The sequence below is a fragment of the Prosopis cineraria genome, unplaced genomic scaffold, assembly GCF_029017545.1.
Source record: "Prosopis cineraria cultivar Desert tree isolate PC_DT_omini unplaced genomic scaffold, ASM2901754v1 PC6, whole genome shotgun sequence".
Lineage (NCBI taxonomy): Eukaryota > Viridiplantae > Streptophyta > Magnoliopsida > Fabales > Fabaceae > Prosopis > Prosopis cineraria.
This window is the reverse complement of record NW_026555337.1, coordinates 38,497,447-38,516,823: the sequence shown is the minus strand read 5'-3', so window position 1 is coordinate 38,516,823 and position 19,377 is coordinate 38,497,447. Positions and strand designations below refer to the sequence as shown.

The 19,377-nt window shown below is 27.2% G+C and overlaps 1 protein-coding gene across 1 annotated transcript; it reads left to right on the top strand.

The window, feature by feature from the left end:
• Window positions 1–4,125: 4,125 nt before the first annotated feature.
• Window positions 4,126–6,148, top strand: LOC129313591 (homeobox-leucine zipper protein HOX11-like). The gene is made up of 4 exons (XM_054956835.1): window positions 4,126–4,526; window positions 4,608–5,017; window positions 5,115–5,194; window positions 5,592–6,148. The coding sequence occupies exons 1-4, from the start codon at window positions 4,208–4,210 to the stop codon at window positions 5,917–5,919; spliced, it is 1,137 nt and encodes a 378-aa protein (XP_054812810.1). The 5' UTR covers window positions 4,126–4,207; the 3' UTR covers window positions 5,920–6,148.
• The last annotated feature ends 13,229 nt before the right edge of the window (window positions 6,149–19,377 follow it).

Genomic DNA, 19,377 nt, shown 5'->3' with positions numbered 1-19,377 from the left:
CAAGTTTAAAAATAAAAGCAATTCCATTTAAATCAATAAATAAAATTAAAAAAATACATAACTTTAAATTCTTGCACTTTGCTCACATTTTATTATAAGTCCCTACACTTTTTTGAATATTATAAGTCTCTATACTTTCATTATTTGATGTTCTAAGTTCCTAAATGAGCAAAGTGTAGGGATCTTAAAGGGATCTAACACACTCAAAAAATAAAAGCGTAAAGATTTAAAACACAAAAAAAAAATACAAGAGCCTAAAGTTATATGTTTTTTCATAAAATTATTTTAATTTTATTTAGATAGATGATATATATACATATATCAAAATAGATAATGAAATTATTTTCAAGTAAATTGAATTGAAAACTCTTCATAAAGGATCCTATAATATATTTACCTAATTAACAGCTAGGCTAGGCTAGGCAGGTGCACTAATATTGAATTCAAGCTATTTTTTCCATAGTACTTTTTTTACAAATGAATTTTTCATATGTTAAAATTTAAATCAAAAATAAATCAATTTAAGTTATCAAAACTACAAAGTGAAAAACAGTGAAGTAAAAATAAGCCAGATTAGGAGAAAAATTAACACTGGTGTCTAACTTTTTTTTTATTTATATATTTAAGCCTTTTTCATGTAGCATCAAAATCAACTTAATTGCCCAAACAAATTAAAGTTTCTTATTATTTTCATTAAGGACATTATAATAGTACCAAGAGGAATTAATCCTTCATGACATTGAAGGACAAATTAATTATCATTTTGTATATAATTAAATTATATAAAAGCATGATACATAATTTATCATTTTTTCACCCCAAGCTAGCAATAGGCCCTCCAATTATTATGACAGTTATGTGTTGGGTGGGTCATGGAAAATGAAGTTATAATCATGATTCATGAATCATGATCAACAGACCAATAATTATATAAATCTTTTTGGTCAAGATTGATTGGAGACATAAGCATGAAGGGTGTCGGAGGAACCAGATATGTTATATCAATAATTTAGTTTACTATAATTAATCTGCTTTGTTTCTGCAACCAATGCAAATGTGGGACACTTGCATGCACATTATATAAATTCAATTCAAGCTTGATCAATACTATTGAGCCAATTTATTAAAGTTGTTATATCAGGCCCGAGACTAATCTAAATTAAATCAAGTTAACTAGATCATATATGTATAAACATGAATGTAATAGAAAAATCAAAACAAAAGTTTTGCTTAAAAGAGAGATCAAAGTGTTGATGAACCAATATGTATGAATCAACAATATATTTTATGTGATTATTATTGAAAAAAATTACATCCAAAAACTCAATTTGTTAAAAAAAATTGTTAAAAGAACTTGAAATCATAATTATTTTCAGAGATTAAAGTTGCTATTAAACTTTATTAAAGGGTTTTAAATTTTGAATAAAATTACTAAAAAATTACTAAGAACGTAAATTTTCAATTTTTAATAATATTTTTATTAAAAAATAATGGTAGGTCATATTTAAAATTCCCTGGTAACTTCAGTATTTAAAAATAATTAGAATTTAAAGACCTATTAATCCAAATGCTTGAAGATATGGGTCATTTTATATGGTTTTCCCTGTGTTTTATTTTTCAGCATTTGGTAGTTGGTAGGATTTTAGGAAGTTTTAGACGCAAAGCTTATATAGTTTACATTTTAAAATGTGGCAGCATCAAGTGGATCCATATCCATAATTACTACAATTACGAAAAAAAAAGACAGAGAAATTTGTAGCATGATATTATAATTGTGTTTGCCATTATATTATTCCAATTAATTTAATTAGTGGCTGGAATGGTCAATGGACCACTTCCTCATCTACTATATATTTTCCTCGATCCTGTTCTTCCAAAATACTTATAAACTTAAATAATTACTACTCACTACTGCAATTTAGAGCAATTCTTAATTTTTCCCCAATAAATCGATGAAATTAAATAAAACCCCTCTCCTTTTTATATTTAGATAATTATTTATTGGGACTATCTTTCCTCAAAACTTAACAAGTTCAACTTTCTTGCAACAATCTTGTGTCCTAAAACAATTTGTTTTACCCTGTTGTTCACCCAAAATAGACGTACAGAAAATAAATACACCCACAAGCCGTATTATTTATAAATAATTTATAAGTAATGTACAATACACAGTTCATATTTTCCATCAATGTTATAATGCATTTTTTGTGAAGTATCATGTTCAAAAATATTAAGAAAATTGGGTCATTCAAGGTGTAATTAATACGGTTTTCACAAAAAATAAATTTAATTATGAGTGCAATTAATAAAATTCTCTAATCGAGACAACCTATAATAAGGATAAATATAAAAGAATATGTAATTTTAAATACTATTAATTAACTTATTGCAAGACTTAATTTTGTTAAAAGCATCTTATATCATTGAACCGAAGGAGTAGATCCATATCAAGGGCGAATCTAGTTGCCATCAGACTTAATGTTATGCAATAAATGAAAAAGCATATCTAGCTAGTTGCAAAAAAAATCAAGAGTAGAAAATAGATGGACCGGCATGAAAGGAAAACGATACGACGTCGTTGTCTATCATTTTCCTGGAAAATATTTGTTTCTACAAGGCACATGGGATTGGATTACATATACTGTTGAAGTTATCAACATGATGAGATATATCAATCCATTGCAAGATTGAAGGTGGTGGGCTCGTGCTGCCACTGAATTTGCGTGGTGGGGTTTTGCCTTATTTCCCCAATTCGTTGCTCTTTTCTATACCTACAAACATTACTTGCTTATCCCAACACAACTCTTCCACACTGCTTTCATTTCATTTCATCATTTCCCACCCAATAATGGACTATGTCTCACAATTATGCATGATGCTGTAACAAAATACTATAACAGGTCCCATGTGTATGTGTATGATATCATAGTATCAAAAACCAGGTCAATTTGACTGGTTGAATGGCCAAACCGTTGAACCATTCTCTTGATAATTGGTTCAATATGAAATGTCTTCTTCTTCTTGTTTTTTTTTTTTGAATGGCCAGTTCAACTATGGTTTGACTATAATTTTGATAATTAATCCTTGAACCAGTTCTTTTAACTAGTTCAATGACCAATTCATCAGTTTTTAATATATTTTATGATATTCAAGATAAGTCACACTATTCATGGCTTGTGATAGCCTTCCTCATGCTTTTCTGTTTTCTTCATGGAGTATTCGACATGTTACACATCAGGCTAAAAGGATTTAAAAGATTTCAAACTAATCTAGATTGAACTAAGACAAGACTCTTTACGGCGAACAAGTGAAAAAGAGACTTCTTTAATTAAATCAATTATGCAGCACTTCCTTTCTAAATTGATTTTTGAGTAGATATCATTTTAAAGAATATAGAATTAAAATTTATCCTTTTAGATTGGTTATTGAACCGATCTATAGAGCCTTTTTAAAATTTATCAAAATTAATATATTTTTAGAGTTCAAACTTGATATCTCTAATTAAATTGATATAACCCATTTATTAGTTGAACCAAGCGTCAGGCGATCCCATGCTTTAAATATTTTTGAGAGATCAATGATTTTTGCTATTAGGAATGTTCTTAGGCTTGATTGGACTATAATCTCATGAAGTGCTCATTCACAAGATACTGAAACTACAAGGGTGGGGGGATAACGTAACCAAAAATTAAAAATAGAAACGGATAATACAGATCTACCTAGAATCACCTAAAAGTAAAACGTCGTTCTATATATTTTAAAGCCTAAATTAGGTGAATATAAATGATAATTTATATTTCTTTAAGAATAAGAATAATAAATATCTTTCATAGATTTTATACAAGACCCTTGCCCGCATGAACACGGTCAATCACGTGCGTCTGTCAACCTTAATGAAATTTGTCGGTCAAACTCAAACCTTTTTTCTTGCCCAGACCAAGAAGAAGAGAAAGATTTTCCTTTTCATTTTTTTTATCTATAAAAAATTACCCACTCAACTCATCAGTCCTTTGATAATTTTTTTTTAAAAATTTTTTTAAAAAATAATTTCCTTTCAAAAGAAGAAAAAGTCAGACTCTCTCTCTCCGTGTCGTCTATAATAACAAAGTCTTTCACCCAATCCTTTCTCGTCAATCTCTTCTTCTTCTTCTATTTCTTCTCTAAATCTCAGTGTGTTGAATTCCTATGCTCACAACTAAAGCAGATCATGGAGCTTGGCTTGAGCTTAGGAGCTTCAAAGCCTTTCACTTTTACGGAAAAGCCTCCTGAATTAGAATTAGCTAATCTCAACACTACTTTATCGATCGGTCCAATAATCAGCAGCACCAAAAGCTGCGACGATCTTCGTCAACAAGGCGAACAACAAGAAGAAGATCAAGAAGAAACAGAGAAGAAGCAAAATCACAGTACTGTCAAAGAAGATCAACACGTTGCTTCAAAGTATAGTAACGCCTTGCAGCTTCATCTTCTTCCTCACGCCAAACCTCTCCCTCTGTACTCGTGGCCTCCTCCCTCTGATCAGAACTGTAACAACCTGATCTCTTCTTTATATATACTTTCCTTTTCTTTGTTGTGTGAATATATATTTGAGTTATTATTTCTCGCAGGTGATGATGAAGTGGCAGCTAACTCTGGGAGGGGTTTGAAGGTGAAGACGTCGCCGGCGGAGGAGGACGAGTCGGAGGAGAGAACGGTGCTGTCATCGTCTCCGATGAGCGGAGCATCGTCGTTTCAGGTGGATCTGTGTGTATACAGTAATAACAAAGGAGGGAGTAGCATGAGCGGATCAGGAAATTACAGTAATAATTATTGTAACAATAAAAAGAGGCAGATTAATGAATTATCAGAAGGTGAAGGTAATTACTATGATCCAATCCGAGGTTGTTCATCAAGAGCAAGCGATGAAGATGACAACGTTGGAGGTCGTGGTGGTGGTACCAGGAAGAAACTCAGGCTGTCTAAAGAACAGTCTGCTTTTCTCGAAGAAAGCTTCAAAGAACACAGTACTCTTAATCCTGTATGAAATAATCAAACTCATTAATTTTCGTTAATTGCTTGTTTAATTTGATAATCTTCTGACCGTACCAATGATGATTGTTATATATGGTGCGTAGAAACAAAAACTTGCTCTTGCCAAACAGCTCAATCTTCGTCCTCGCCAAGTCGAAGTCTGGTTTCAAAACCGAAGAGCGAGGTACGTACGAATATATTCACATGAGACTTAACATGTTTTACATCTTATTTCAACTGGGAAAAGATGGAAATTGGATGCGAGGCAATTAGAATGGTCCCACTACTATATACTCTACAACCATATTATCTAATGGTTTGAGAAACTTTGAAAGACACATTATACATATTGATTACGAATTATTGAAAACCCACTTCAATTATTTCCCGTTCTAGATAACAGACTCACTTCAATAAACAAGCCTCAGATAATTTCATAGTATTGAAAACCTGGTCAATTCGACTGGTTGAATTAGTGTATCTTCATCGGTTTAATGAAATACTATATTCATGACCAATCTAACATATGGTTTGATAACAGTTTTGATCATTAATCTGTAAATCGATTTCTGTGTATATAGGACGAAGCTGAAGCAGACGGAGGTGGATTGTGAGTACTTGAAGAGATGCTGTGAGACGCTATCAGAAGAGAACAGGAGGTTGCAGAAGGAGCTTCAAGAACTGAGGGCTTTGAAGGCTTCAAACTCAAACCCTTTCTTCATGGAATTACCAGCAACCACCTTGACCATGTGCCCTTCCTGTGAGCGCGTCGCACCCAATCCCACCTCCAATAATAATAATTCTAACAACAACAACAACAGTAATAATTCCCCTTCCAAACCCAAGGCCTTCCCATTCGCCAGACCCAAGTTCTATCCTTTCCCTCACTCCAAACCACACCAGTCTTGAACATATATATCTCATCTCAAACATATTGCTTCGTACAGTTTTAGATCAGGAAACATATATGCATCATGATGACACTGATCACACATATGTATGTATGTATTGCTTCATCATACACAGGTTTAACGTCGATCTATAGATACGAAACAATTTTGTTTTTTTTTTTTTTAATGAAGTGTTCTTGCTGTATCTTTAGTGAATGGTGGTGTTGGGTTTTGATCGTGCTGCGAAATTGGTTTTGTACATATGTGAGGAATGAATTTTTCTGAGACTCATGATGATGATGATAGGTTTTAATTAATTTGCTTTTGTGAATTTGATTATTGGGTTATTATATATGTTCTCTTTTTGTTTTGATTAGTTTTCTGATTATTTGTATCTTATATCTGATTTTTAGTTCTTTTGATAAGAGAGTAAAATTTTAGGTAGATACAATAAGGAAAGAAATTGTCGAGAATAATGACCACTTAATTAGAAAGTTTCTCATGGATGACTGTGAAACGTGGTCCAATGGGTGAGAATATAGTTCATTTTCCATGGAAGCATGGGTTTGAATTCGACTCCACCATGTCAAGTCATAATTTTTTTTCGTAATTTTCAAGTATTTCTATTATTTTTTTTTCTGAAGTCATGTGAGGCCTACCTTAAACTCTAAAATAATCCAATTCATTTAAATTTTTTTCAATAACAAAAAGGAGAAAATTTATCAATTTTTTGTAAGAAAGTATATCTAGGTCTAGGTTTTCTGCGAAAAACAAGTTATATACTATTCCCTTCAATCCAAATTGCAAGATTTTTTTTTTTGAGCTAATATTGGTAAAAAAATATGGGACACTTGGTACTTCGTGAAATTATTTTTTTAAATTTACCCTTGTATTAATTAAAATGGGCATGGAAAAATAACCTGACTAAACACCTTTTCTCACCCTTCAAAATAAAGGGATTAAGGGTAAAAAGAAAGAAGACTTGTTATATTTTTCAAAGGAAATATAATAACTACTTTTTTTATTGCCCGTGTCCTTCTATTAGAACAATTCTATTCGACACACACGGTCAAGCACTAGATATAAATACCCCTCCTAATAATTTAAACTTTAATTTATCATGTTGTAAAAAAATCAACCCCTTCCACCAAACTCAATCTCCCATATATTGGAAATATGGTTTAGTGCCTTATATTTATTTGTATGTAAAATATGGTTTGGAAGTGCCTTATATTTTCGATCAGAGGGAGTACTACTATCAAATTTAAAATATATATATATATATATATATATTTAGCTTTCACTTTGATATCCTAGATCTTTAACCTAACCTAATCCAACAGGTAGCTTGTGGGCGCCTCTTTGAAGGCATACTCTCCACTAAGAATTTAATCGCTGCCCCATATCTAGGGTTTGAACTTGAGATTTGTGATTATACTAAATCAACCTCCTAACTAATTGATCCAAGTAGTGGTTGGCTCAAATTTGAACTATTGTGAGTGAGTAATGATTAATGATAATTATGAAAGTATTGGTGAAAAGAATTGTGTGGATAGTCTTAAGTCAACAAGAAGAAGAGGAAGGCCGTGGTTCAAGGGATACTTTTCATAAAGCCAAGGGATGGAACACTTTAAATTTATGAATTTGCTACTTTTCAATGATTTCATTCTCAAACACTTTAATCACAGCGGACACAAAACACAACCGACAATCATTTTAATCATGGGACACACTTTCTTATAACAAGATAATTAAACTAACTATACATGCTAATTAAACTATATGCTATATTCTTATTGAATTAATTTACCTTTATTTATATTTATATACACCAATAATTAATCATCAAAACTGGATCTAGTGGTTCATTTGTTTAGTTATACAACGTACAAAATGAATTTTTTTTATATAGCTATTTAATTGGGTTAAATTCATTAGAGGCCAAATTGAAGGTAAATCATTTTAAAAGTATTTTTTGCATTCACATGTATGGACTCAAACTCAAGAGTTTATGTTTAAACGGTCATAGTCCCTTCCATTAAGACCAACACCTATTGCTAGAATTAATAAAGATATTAATATGTATAAAATATATTTATTTATTTTTATATTTATTCTTTTATATAATAAAAAATGATCATATATATAGAAAATTCAAACTACACCTAGATGTCCTTTTGCTCCTTGTCAGTGAGAGACACCAAAAGGGACAGAAAAGCCATAATAGATAAACATGTCTCCTAAAGTGGCCTTTTCCTTTTACAACCCCAATTTTGAGTATTCACGAGAGGCAACTAATTATATACACTTTCCATGCTAGTTAATTATTTAATTATATAATTTAATTAGCTTTTTAATTTATTCATTTATTTTTTTTTTGAATAATACTCGATCGTGATCTCCCAAGACAACCTTATATTTTTAATAATATCATTAATTTTAATTTGATCTGTATAGATAGATAAATTTGGAAGCAACTTAAAGTTATATATATACACAAGCATGAAAGCAAGAGTTTTATAAACAAATAACTTCATGAATAAATTATGTATTAGTTAATCATACCTTTAAGTATAAAGATGATATGATGGTGATGTCAGCTCAAAGCTCTATAGTTTCTCTTTCCTCTCATTGTTATATGTTTGAGTATTAATGTGATCAGAAAATTTACATATTTAGCCTTATATACGTTTAAGGTACTTGTTTTAATTTCAATTATCAAGGCATATAGATCTTTTATAGATAAGATATTAACAATTCTTTTTATTAATGTTATTAAAACATTAAAATCTACATGTCTTAATTATTAATTAGATAAAAATATATTAAGTATACAAGACTAAATACATAAATCTTACCCTATATTATGATGTGTGTTACTAATTTAATAAAATGATTAGCCAGAAAAATGATTAATAATGTGATATCAATCCAACATATATACATGACTCCAATGATTTTATTATATTGATATTATGTTCATGTCATCTCAGTAAATTCAGGTTCTGAATAAACATATCCTATGAATGTGCGATATGATGAATAAATATTTTATATATATTTATCATCAATGCATTGTTAAAAAAATAATACTATTATAAGAAAACATTTTTTATGATCCTGTTAGCAACATAACTGCGTGTTTCCAAGTTTTTTTATCATTATACTTCTTCAATTATATCTTGGCCAAAAAAAAAAAATCAATTCTATGACAGAACCCTAGTCAGATCAAATGGTAGATCACTTTCAATATTTGCTTTATCATTTTTTTATTGGAGCAGGAAACTTCTTGAATGTGGAATCATTCTAAATCAATATATATATATATATATATATATATATATAATATCCATAAATGATTATATAGATATAAAAATAAAAATAAAGTTGTACTTTTTATGAATAATTTATAATGCAACTTATTTCTCAAATTTTATACAATATTCTGCAATTAAAAAACTTCATATATTGCATTAAACAGATCTTTTCTTTGTTGGTATTTTTTTAACTTTCTTTTGTGATATTCATTCTCTTGTTTTTCCAATTGTTGTATACCTAGTAAAGCAAGCATTCAAATATATATATATATATATATATATATATTAACACACACACATAGACACACAAACAGCAATCATATCGAGATGCATGTGGCAGTACAAAATAATTTTTTTAGATCATTAAAATGGTGAGTAGATTATTAAATATAATGTAACACAGTGGTTGTCATTAGTTGCTTCTATTAGTAAAACACCATAATAATTTATGTCCACACAAACACAACTAAGAGAAGAAGAAAAGGCAAACAAGTACTTTCTCTTTTACTTTTCAAAACTAATTGATTGAGTTTTGTCAAATATATTGATAGTTTAATGGAAACCGAAAGAGAAAGTAAAATTGAATATGTATAATAGAAAGCAAAGAAAGAGAAAAGACATGAACGAACGAATGAATGAATCAATGGATGATTTTGAATGATTAAAGGAAGCACAAAAGAACTAATAGTAGCATGTCTAGGAAACGAATTCGATCGATATCATTCGAATAAGGTCATCAATTTAATTTTGTAAGTAGAAAATAACAATTTTCAAAAATAATATTACATATCATATAATTTTACAACATATAAAGTCCATGCTTTTGCAATTAGGGCTAATCTCACTTTTGAGCTTCAAACAATGAAACATACTGCCCCTGCTATAGCCAGGTTAAACTCTATTGTCTATTTTCAAAGAAATCACAGGTGAAGCTAAGTTCCAATACTACTTATTAGAAATTAAAAACAACTATCCTAAAACAAGCTGGGGAGACAATAAATGGACAAAAATAATGGAAGAAAATCAAATTTTCATTACTCAAAATTCAAATTTCTAGTCCTTTCACTCTGTCATATACTACTTATATATATTTAAACGACCACTTTCATATGAGTCCACTTGCTTATTTTTTAACAACCTAACATATTCGCATATATAAGGAAGGATAAGAGGGAGGGAATAAGGAAAGTTGATAAATCATGCAAGGATATAAGAAGGGCATGCATCGGATCTGAAAGGTGATTTCGGTACAAACGCACCATGCAAAAGCAAGACTTGTTAGTAATGATTAAAATATAGAACCGACCATGGACCCATGAGTCTGGATCCACCACTTTCTTCTCATTAATTAATTGCCAACCATCCATCTTAACCTTAAAAGAAAAAAAAAATCAAATTCATGACGTGACCTGATCATCAAAATTGAAAGTTCAACTGCTATATTATTTGTATGTCACCCAATGATTTGTGGTTCGTTTTTGTGTCTTATGTCACCCATCATTTCGTAACCCTCATTTCTTTATTGTCAAATTGTTATTTTTCACTACACTCAGCTTATTCATGTATAATAATTAATAAGTAGCGTATGTTACTTGACTACATTTATAAATTGCACTAAACTCTTTAAGATGTTATATTTGAAAATAAAATGTCGAGTTCTTTAGTACTAGAAAATTATAATACGTTGCATATCTGAATCATTTAGTTTCCTTGTATTGTAACACTATATAACTTCATAAGAATATACCTAAGTACTTATTATTAGAAAAAATTATCTAAAGACTCTGATCATATTTCTCTTGTCCTTTAGTGAAAAATTCAATGACGTACTAATCTGAAACATAAATACTAGTAAGCATCAAGGTTGATATACTTGATAGCCTTGATCGACCACATCCAGTGGCAGTACGGATGTCAATATGTACTGTACTACTCCCTCCAAATCTTAAATTTCTAATTACAGCTGAAAAGTTGACTAATTTCATGATTCTTAATAAATATGTATTCCCTCTGCCATATATATAAAGTATTTTTAATTAAATCACACATACCAATAAAAGTATGTTATATATTTAGTTGAAAACATATGAAATCACAATAATTTACCAGTTTTACCCTTAATAATATCATTATTAATATTATGGTGATGGGTGAGTACAAAATTAATATATCTTTCCTTTTTGAAGACAATAAGAGAAAAATTGTCCAATTATTCAAAATTATTATAACACCCCTCATATTTAGAGATAAAACAAAGCTTCTAGAGAACAACACACACACACACACACATATAGAAATAGAGTGAATAATAGTTAATACTCTCTCTGTCACAATTTATAAGACACTTTTGGAGGTGATTCAATCTCTCAAAATATAATATGCTTTGACAAAAATAAGGTTTTATTAATTATACTTTTTTATTATTACCCTTCCCTATTTATTATATTTTCTCTCTCTTTATTTAATATTTCACAAATAAATTTATATTAAATGAAGGATATTTTTTAAAAATTTTCTTTTGAAAAATAAATGGAGTGAAGTGTATTAATGAGATTTATTGGTATGCATAATTTTATCTAAAAGTTCTTATAAATTGGGATGAAGGAAGTATCTTTATACTTGTAAAAAATGTTTGACTTTTTAATTTAGCCTTTGACTAAAACTAATGACTACAATAAAATATATCTAGAACTTATAATTTGGTGCAATTAAGAAAGAGAAAGAAAACTACTAATATTTGATTTTAGGCTAAAATATACAAAACTCTTTTAAACTTTGAGGCAATTACACATAACCTCCCTAATTTTTTATCGTAGATTCCCTTGCAATCATTTTTTTATCTTACTAACAAAAATTACCATGTCATATTAAGAAAGGACATGTAACAATTCATGCGAGCATCTGATATAAGTTAATAATAACATAAAGATATGGATAAAATTTGTATAAAGCTATTATTAACTTACATTGGATGCCACATAATAGTAAGGGAACCTGTGATAAAAAAATATCACACATTAGTTTACATTTTTAACATGACATGACAACTTCTATTAGTAAGATAATTAAGAAATAATAGTAAGGGAACCTGTGATAAAAAAATAAAAAAGTTAGGGAGGTTAATTTTAACTTTCAGAGGTGAAAGGGTTATGTGCAATTATTTTAAAATCTAGAGGAATTTTGTATATTTTAGCCTTGATTTTAATTTAAAAGACAACAGTAGTTTAAAAAAAATTAAAAGAGAACATATATATAAGGGGAAGAAATTCATTTCCGGATCAAAAGTATAAATACTGTGATGAATTGTATTTACTGCAGTCGCTTAATTATTTTAACTTTAATTTTATGGCAAAAATAATTGGTGTTCAAAGAGTATTAGTAACATATAGCCATCTGCCATATAATTAATTAATTAGTAATATAGTACTCCCACCGTTTTAAATTATAAGACACTTTTAGAAAAAATTTAATGTCTCAAAATATAAGACACTTTGATAAAAATAAAGTTTTATTAATAATATTTTTTTAATATTATCCTTTTCATATATTCTCTCTCTTTAATATTCTTTCATTAATAGAGTATTAAATGAATGATATTTTTAAAAATTTATATTTTTATCTTGAAAAAATAAGATAATAAAATATATTTAATAAACTTTATTAGTATGTAAGATTTTATTTAAAAGTGTGTTATAATTTATAACAAAAGAAGTAATTAAGAAGCATTTAATGTTGAGGAGATAGTGTGTGTGTGAAGTGGAAGAATTCAACATTCTGAGGTAATTTAGTTGCAAGTGGGAGGACCAGAAGACCCCACAAGGAGTGGAGAAGAAGAGTTACGTTTATGAAGGAACCAACTTTTTCTAATATTTCTTTGTTTTTTTTTTTTTTTTTGGCCTTTTGGGGACAAATAACTTTTTTTAAATAAAATCAAAGATTGTGATTATGGAAATTGATGGCTTCATCACTGCCTTTCGATCTAAGAATGAAAACAATCAAACATGCTCCATTGGTCAAGTTGCAAATTCCTCTAATGAAATTAAACCATTAAAAAATAGACTTTTAGAGTAAGTAAAGTATTTTCCTTTCCATCTAGAAGTATGTACTGCTTCCTCCATCTCAATTTATAAAGTGTTTTTTTAATAAAATTACACATTAATAAAATTCATTAAATAGAGTTTGAAATTTTAATTTTTTTATAAATTTTTAAAATTACCCTTCATTAATATAAGAGAGGAAAAGAAATTTATTTAAGAAGTTGAATAATAAGGATAATATTGGAATAGTCATCATTAATGAAATCTTATTTTTTCAAGATGTGTTTTATATTTTGAAACATCAAATCAAATCATCTCTAAAAATGTCTTATCTAACAAAATGAACATTTAAGAATGAAAATTCTCATCCTTATCTAGATTTTCTAAATTATATTTAAACTGTAAAAAATTATTTAATTTTTATTTTAAAAGAAATGAAACATAAAATAAAACGAGACATTTATCTTTAAATAAAAAATAATTTCAAAAACTAATACTCTCTCCATCTCAAATTATAAGACACTTTTAGATAAAATTTTACATACTAATAAACCTCATTAAATACACTTAACAACTTATCTTTCTCAAACAAAAATATAAACTTTTAAAAATGCCCATCATTTAATATATTGAAAAGAGAAGAGATAAAAATTAATTATAGAGAGAGAAAGGATAATATGAGAATTGGTGCATTTAATGAAACATTGATCTACTCAAAGTGTCTTATATTTTGAAATAAAAAAATTTTTTAAAAGTGCCCTATAATTTGGGATAGAGAGAGTATGAAATAGTGTCATGATCATTACATTACCTAGAAACCAAGCTCTTGTGTGGAAAAAAAGAAGGAAAAAACAAATAAAGAAACCAAACTCTTGTCATCTAGATCTATCAATGTAAAAAAAAGAAAAGGATCTAATGGAGATTATCAAAGAGAAATGAATAAATTATAATAAGTCCATATCAAATTATAAGATACTTTTGAGAAAGATTTGGCATCCCAAAACATAACACTTTGGTAAAAATAAGGTTTTATTAATAATACTTTTTAATATTACTCTTCTCATATATTTTCTCTCTTTAATATTCTTTCATAAATGAAGTATTATATTAAATAAAAGCCATTTTTAAAAGTTTATATTTTGTTTTTAAAAAATAAGATTATAAAGTATATTTAATTAGCTTCGTTCGTTAGTATATGTAATTTTATTTAAAAATATCTTATAAATTGGGACAAAAAAATATAATCTTTTTATTTTCATTTTTAGTTATTAGTTACTTTGTATCTATGTCTTTTATCAATTAATCTTACAGCCTGTTTGGCTTGACAATATAATAAATTTTTGGGGCCAAATAACCAATTTTTGAAAAAATTGCCCAAACAGTCAAAAAATTTGATAATTGATTATTGATGAGCCAAAATCACATTTCAAAATAAGCTCCGAAAGGTTACTTAAAAATTTAATGTTACTGTTAAATAATATATTTTACTTCTTAAATAGCGTTTAACAAATTTAATAATATTAAATATAACTCTATTAATAATTTAATTTTAAAAAAGTAATATCGTTTATGATAATTTATATAATTAAAATTAATTTCAGTATCTAAACAGATTACGTTATAACATAATTAATTATAATTAATTTAATTATATTAATAAATTATTTTTATAATTAATTATATCTAACTAAAATCTAAACAAGCACTTAGTTGCATACATCTAATAAAGGCAAAACCAAGATAGGAAAAGGAGGGGGCCAAATTTCAATAAAAGTTATTTTATATATTGACAATTTATTTTTTAAATTTTTAATATTAATTTAGAATCAAATTTTTATTTTTTTGGCCAAAAGAATAAAAAACTATTAGATACTTATATAGTATGAAAAATATCATGAGATAATAATCATTTATAATTATTTAATATTTTAAAAAAGTCTAAAACATTTAATTTTTTTTGGCTGAAAAACATTTAAATTTAACACATGATAGAAACTCTAAAAACATATATGCTTGACGTTCTTAAACTAACATTGTGGCCAAAAAAAAAATAACATTGACCAATACTTAGTCAATTTTTATAATAATGATTTATTCAAAAAAAATTTAAATAATCAAGTAAAAAGACTAACATAAACAATATAAATATTAAGTTTCACCCTTTTTAATATTCATCATGCATTAATGATAAAAAAAATTATAAGCCAATATGGTATAGGGTTTATTTCTATTTAATATATAAGAAGAAATGTGGAAAATAGGATACATATTTGTAATTAGTTTATGATTAGTTGATTGTCGTTTATTGTTGCTGATTGTGTCGTTCATATTTTGATGCCAATTATGTAATATTATGTGTCCTCTGTTATTTTCTACGGAGAGGCCATGGTCCCTTGCGTATGATCAAAGATTTTACTCCGTTCGAACCTATGTATCTAAAAATATAGGAAAATGTAATACCAAATATATGTATATGAATATTAATTGTACCAATCATGAGATAATAAATTATTGTTGACCTTTTACATAAAAAATTGTTTTCTTTAAAAACATCAAATATTGCATATAAATTAATAAAAGTCTAACAAGTTGATAGAGTTTGAATTAATTTTAATGTGTTATAACATTAATAACAACTAACAAGAGCTTGTTATAGAATAAATAATATATAAACATTCATATGTTTTGATTTGATTAGAAACAAATACTTTAATTACATAAGGCTAAGAATTTAGTTAGTAAGTTTTTAACGCACAAAAATACACACTACACAGACTTAGTTTACATAATCAGAACATGTCAAAAAATTGGATCATCAAAATAAAAACTGCCACGTGTCAATTATGATTGACATAAATTTATCTTTCTTGAAGATTTTATTGAAGTGAGGTATTAATATTGCATCAACTAGTTCGGATCTAAACAGCTTGTTTGAATCTCAAAAAGAAAATAAACAAAGCTTTCACAACATGGATTTCCCCATATTCGCAATATTTGAAGTTAAGATTTTGCTTATGAAGCATTCAAGCCTTTCTCTCAAGCTATCTCTAGGTTTTACTTCTGAGAGCAAATATATTATTTCGTCAAAAATTAAAATGACAGATAAGCTTCAAAGACTAAATAATAATTTTCTCATTTTACAATACTTAATTGTTATTTTTATATTTCAGAGTTTTTTTTTGGTAATTTTCCCAATTTCAAAATCATTTTCACATATATCTAACAAATTTCAACCTTACAACAAAGAATTTCAGAACAGCCATAAATATAAATTAAAGCAAGAATAAGCTAAGATGCACTTGGGAGGAAAAAAAATCATTGGTAGGAAAAGATAGAAACTAAATTTCAAAACATCAACATACCATAACCCCCATATAAGCCACTAATCTTATCATGGTAGAAACTAAAACTGCAAAAAATGAAATAAAGTTAGAAAAAATAATTTATATATAAGTTGACATTGCACGGCTTAGTAATTTAGGATATTCAATGATCCTACCATAATAGTTCAAAGAAAAAATACTCGTTAAATATATATATATATATATATATATAAGATTCATATTAGTAGTATCATCTATAAATCTTACATCACGCACATAGTAAGGTGTGGATGTAGATGTACTATTAAACAACTTTAAGATAAAATTACATTCTGCTTAAATTTTATTTAATTCTTATTATATAATATACACACACATGTAGTATATGTAATGATAGACTTCTTGACTTAGTGGTGGTTTGTTCAGAATTGAACTCCAAGTAAAATAAATCAAAATTCATATTATAATTATAATTAATGGTTGTCTTGAAAGCAAATTTTCTATAACAAATATGTAAATATGAATGAGGGAGGACAACTTGGATCAACTTGAATGAACTTAACAAAATATTTTTTCAATATCCCAATAAACACTTCTAGTTCACAAAATTATTTTTTCTTATAACACTGTATATTTTTACCTGCTAAGTGCTAATTCCCCAATTGACCAATGATTTTTCTTCTGTATTAATTTGTGGGAAATAAAGTCAGAACGAATCCATATGCATAAAATATTTTGACTCTCGTTGCATGCAGCCATGAAATATTAATATAGGAATTTTATAAAACAATTAGATAAACTCTCATTATCTTGAGAATATTTTAAATATGTATTAGATATACACTAATCCACCAACTTCTTGTGACAAGATTAGGTTTTGAAAATTCTCGTATGAGATGTTGATCGTCAAGAGTGTACAGGTAAAGAATTAAATGAAAAATTAATACATATTAAAACCTAGTTATAGGATTGTGCTCGATTATATTGATATATAATGGATCCTAATCAATTCATTTGAATAAAAAACTAAAGGTTATATAGCCACCCAACTTGTACCTTGTCATTATGTATTCAATCAAATTTGAATCTTTTGCCATATTTACATGTCTAATTAGGATAATGTTGATGTCTTTAATAATAAAATTTGTCCAAAAATGTCTAGAATTGCTTATATACACACGTACGTTTGTTGAGCAAGATTCAAATAAAAATCATGATAAGAAATCCAACTTAGTGTGAGAGTAAGGACTTGTTTGTTTTCTGTATTTAAAAAACTTTTTTTTAAATTGAAAAATTTAAAAACTTGTTTGGATAAGTGTTTTTTATTTAATTCTTTTAAAAATAAATATTTTAAAAAAAAACAAAAAATAGAAACAACTTCAAGTTGTTTTCATTTTATTTTTCTTATTTTTTTAAATATACTACATTTGATTATTAAAAATTATAGTTACTTTAATTAATTTTTATTATTAATCACCACCATCAACTACCTATAACTTGTACTATCAATTCATTTTTTAATTACAAAACTATTTTTTAATTGATATAACCAAATAAATTTTTATTTTATTTTAAAAAAATATTTTTTATACTGTGTTACAAAAAAATTTTTAAAAATTAAAAATAAGAACAGAAACCAAATAGACCTTAAATGAGTAATAAAAGATTCTCATCTTTAAGTAAGTGGTTGTAAATTTGATTTTCAATCCTTATATGTAGCACAAATCTAATTATTGAAAATATAATGGTTTATCATTTATCTTCAGTATCATGGAAAATATTGGCCTTTGCTCCTGGCAGAAGACATTTATTATACTCCCTTTGTTTCTTTCTTTCTTTCTTTCTTTCTTTTTTCTTTTTTGATCAATCTCCCTCCGATTCTTAATATCACACAAACTTAGCCAACTTTGCTTTTATTAACAATAGTAGTTATATTATAAAAAATATTTTAAAATATATAAATTTTCAATTTTATACTTTTCTTTGTAATTAATAATTATAATAAATTACTATCTAGAAATTCAAGTCTTAATAAATAAACAACGGATAAAATTAAAAAAAAATCATTACTCTAACTTTCTTATATTAAAGATTAAAAAAGCTTTGAAATCTTGCCTTCTACTCTTTCTGTCCCAACTTACATGACATTTTTGTTCAAAAAGTACAGACATTAATGTAATTTATTAAATATGCTTTACAATTTTATTTTATCAAAATATAAAACATTAAATAGAAAGAGAAAGTATAAGGATGGAAGCATAATATTGGAACAAGTATATTAATAAAACCTGATTTTGATTAAAGTATCATATTTTTTAAAATAACAAATTATCTCAAAAAATGTCTTATAAATTAAGACAAAGTGAGTATATATTAAAGACTAGAGAGAGTATATTCATATTCCATACACGAGAGAGATCACTAAATGCATAATTGAATTTGACAATACTTTTAATAAAGTCTGATGACACTAAATATCATCTAATTGTAGGAAAATTATAAAATAATTTAAAAATAACAGAAACATGAGAATAGAAACAAAGAAATGACGTGATGGAAGGATTGAAGAATAATGAAGCAGCCATATTGAACACGCAATTAGCAATGATAGTGAATTTGAAAGTTAATGCAAAATAATAAGCAAACAACCAAACGTTAAGATGTGAAAATTATAAAAATTGATAAACCTTTTTTGACTTAAAAATCTCAATCTTATCCTTCGAACGTGAAAGAAAAAAAAAATTAAAAAGAAAAAGACAATGATTCAGAGTGGAATTTAGGATATATTGCATCGCATACC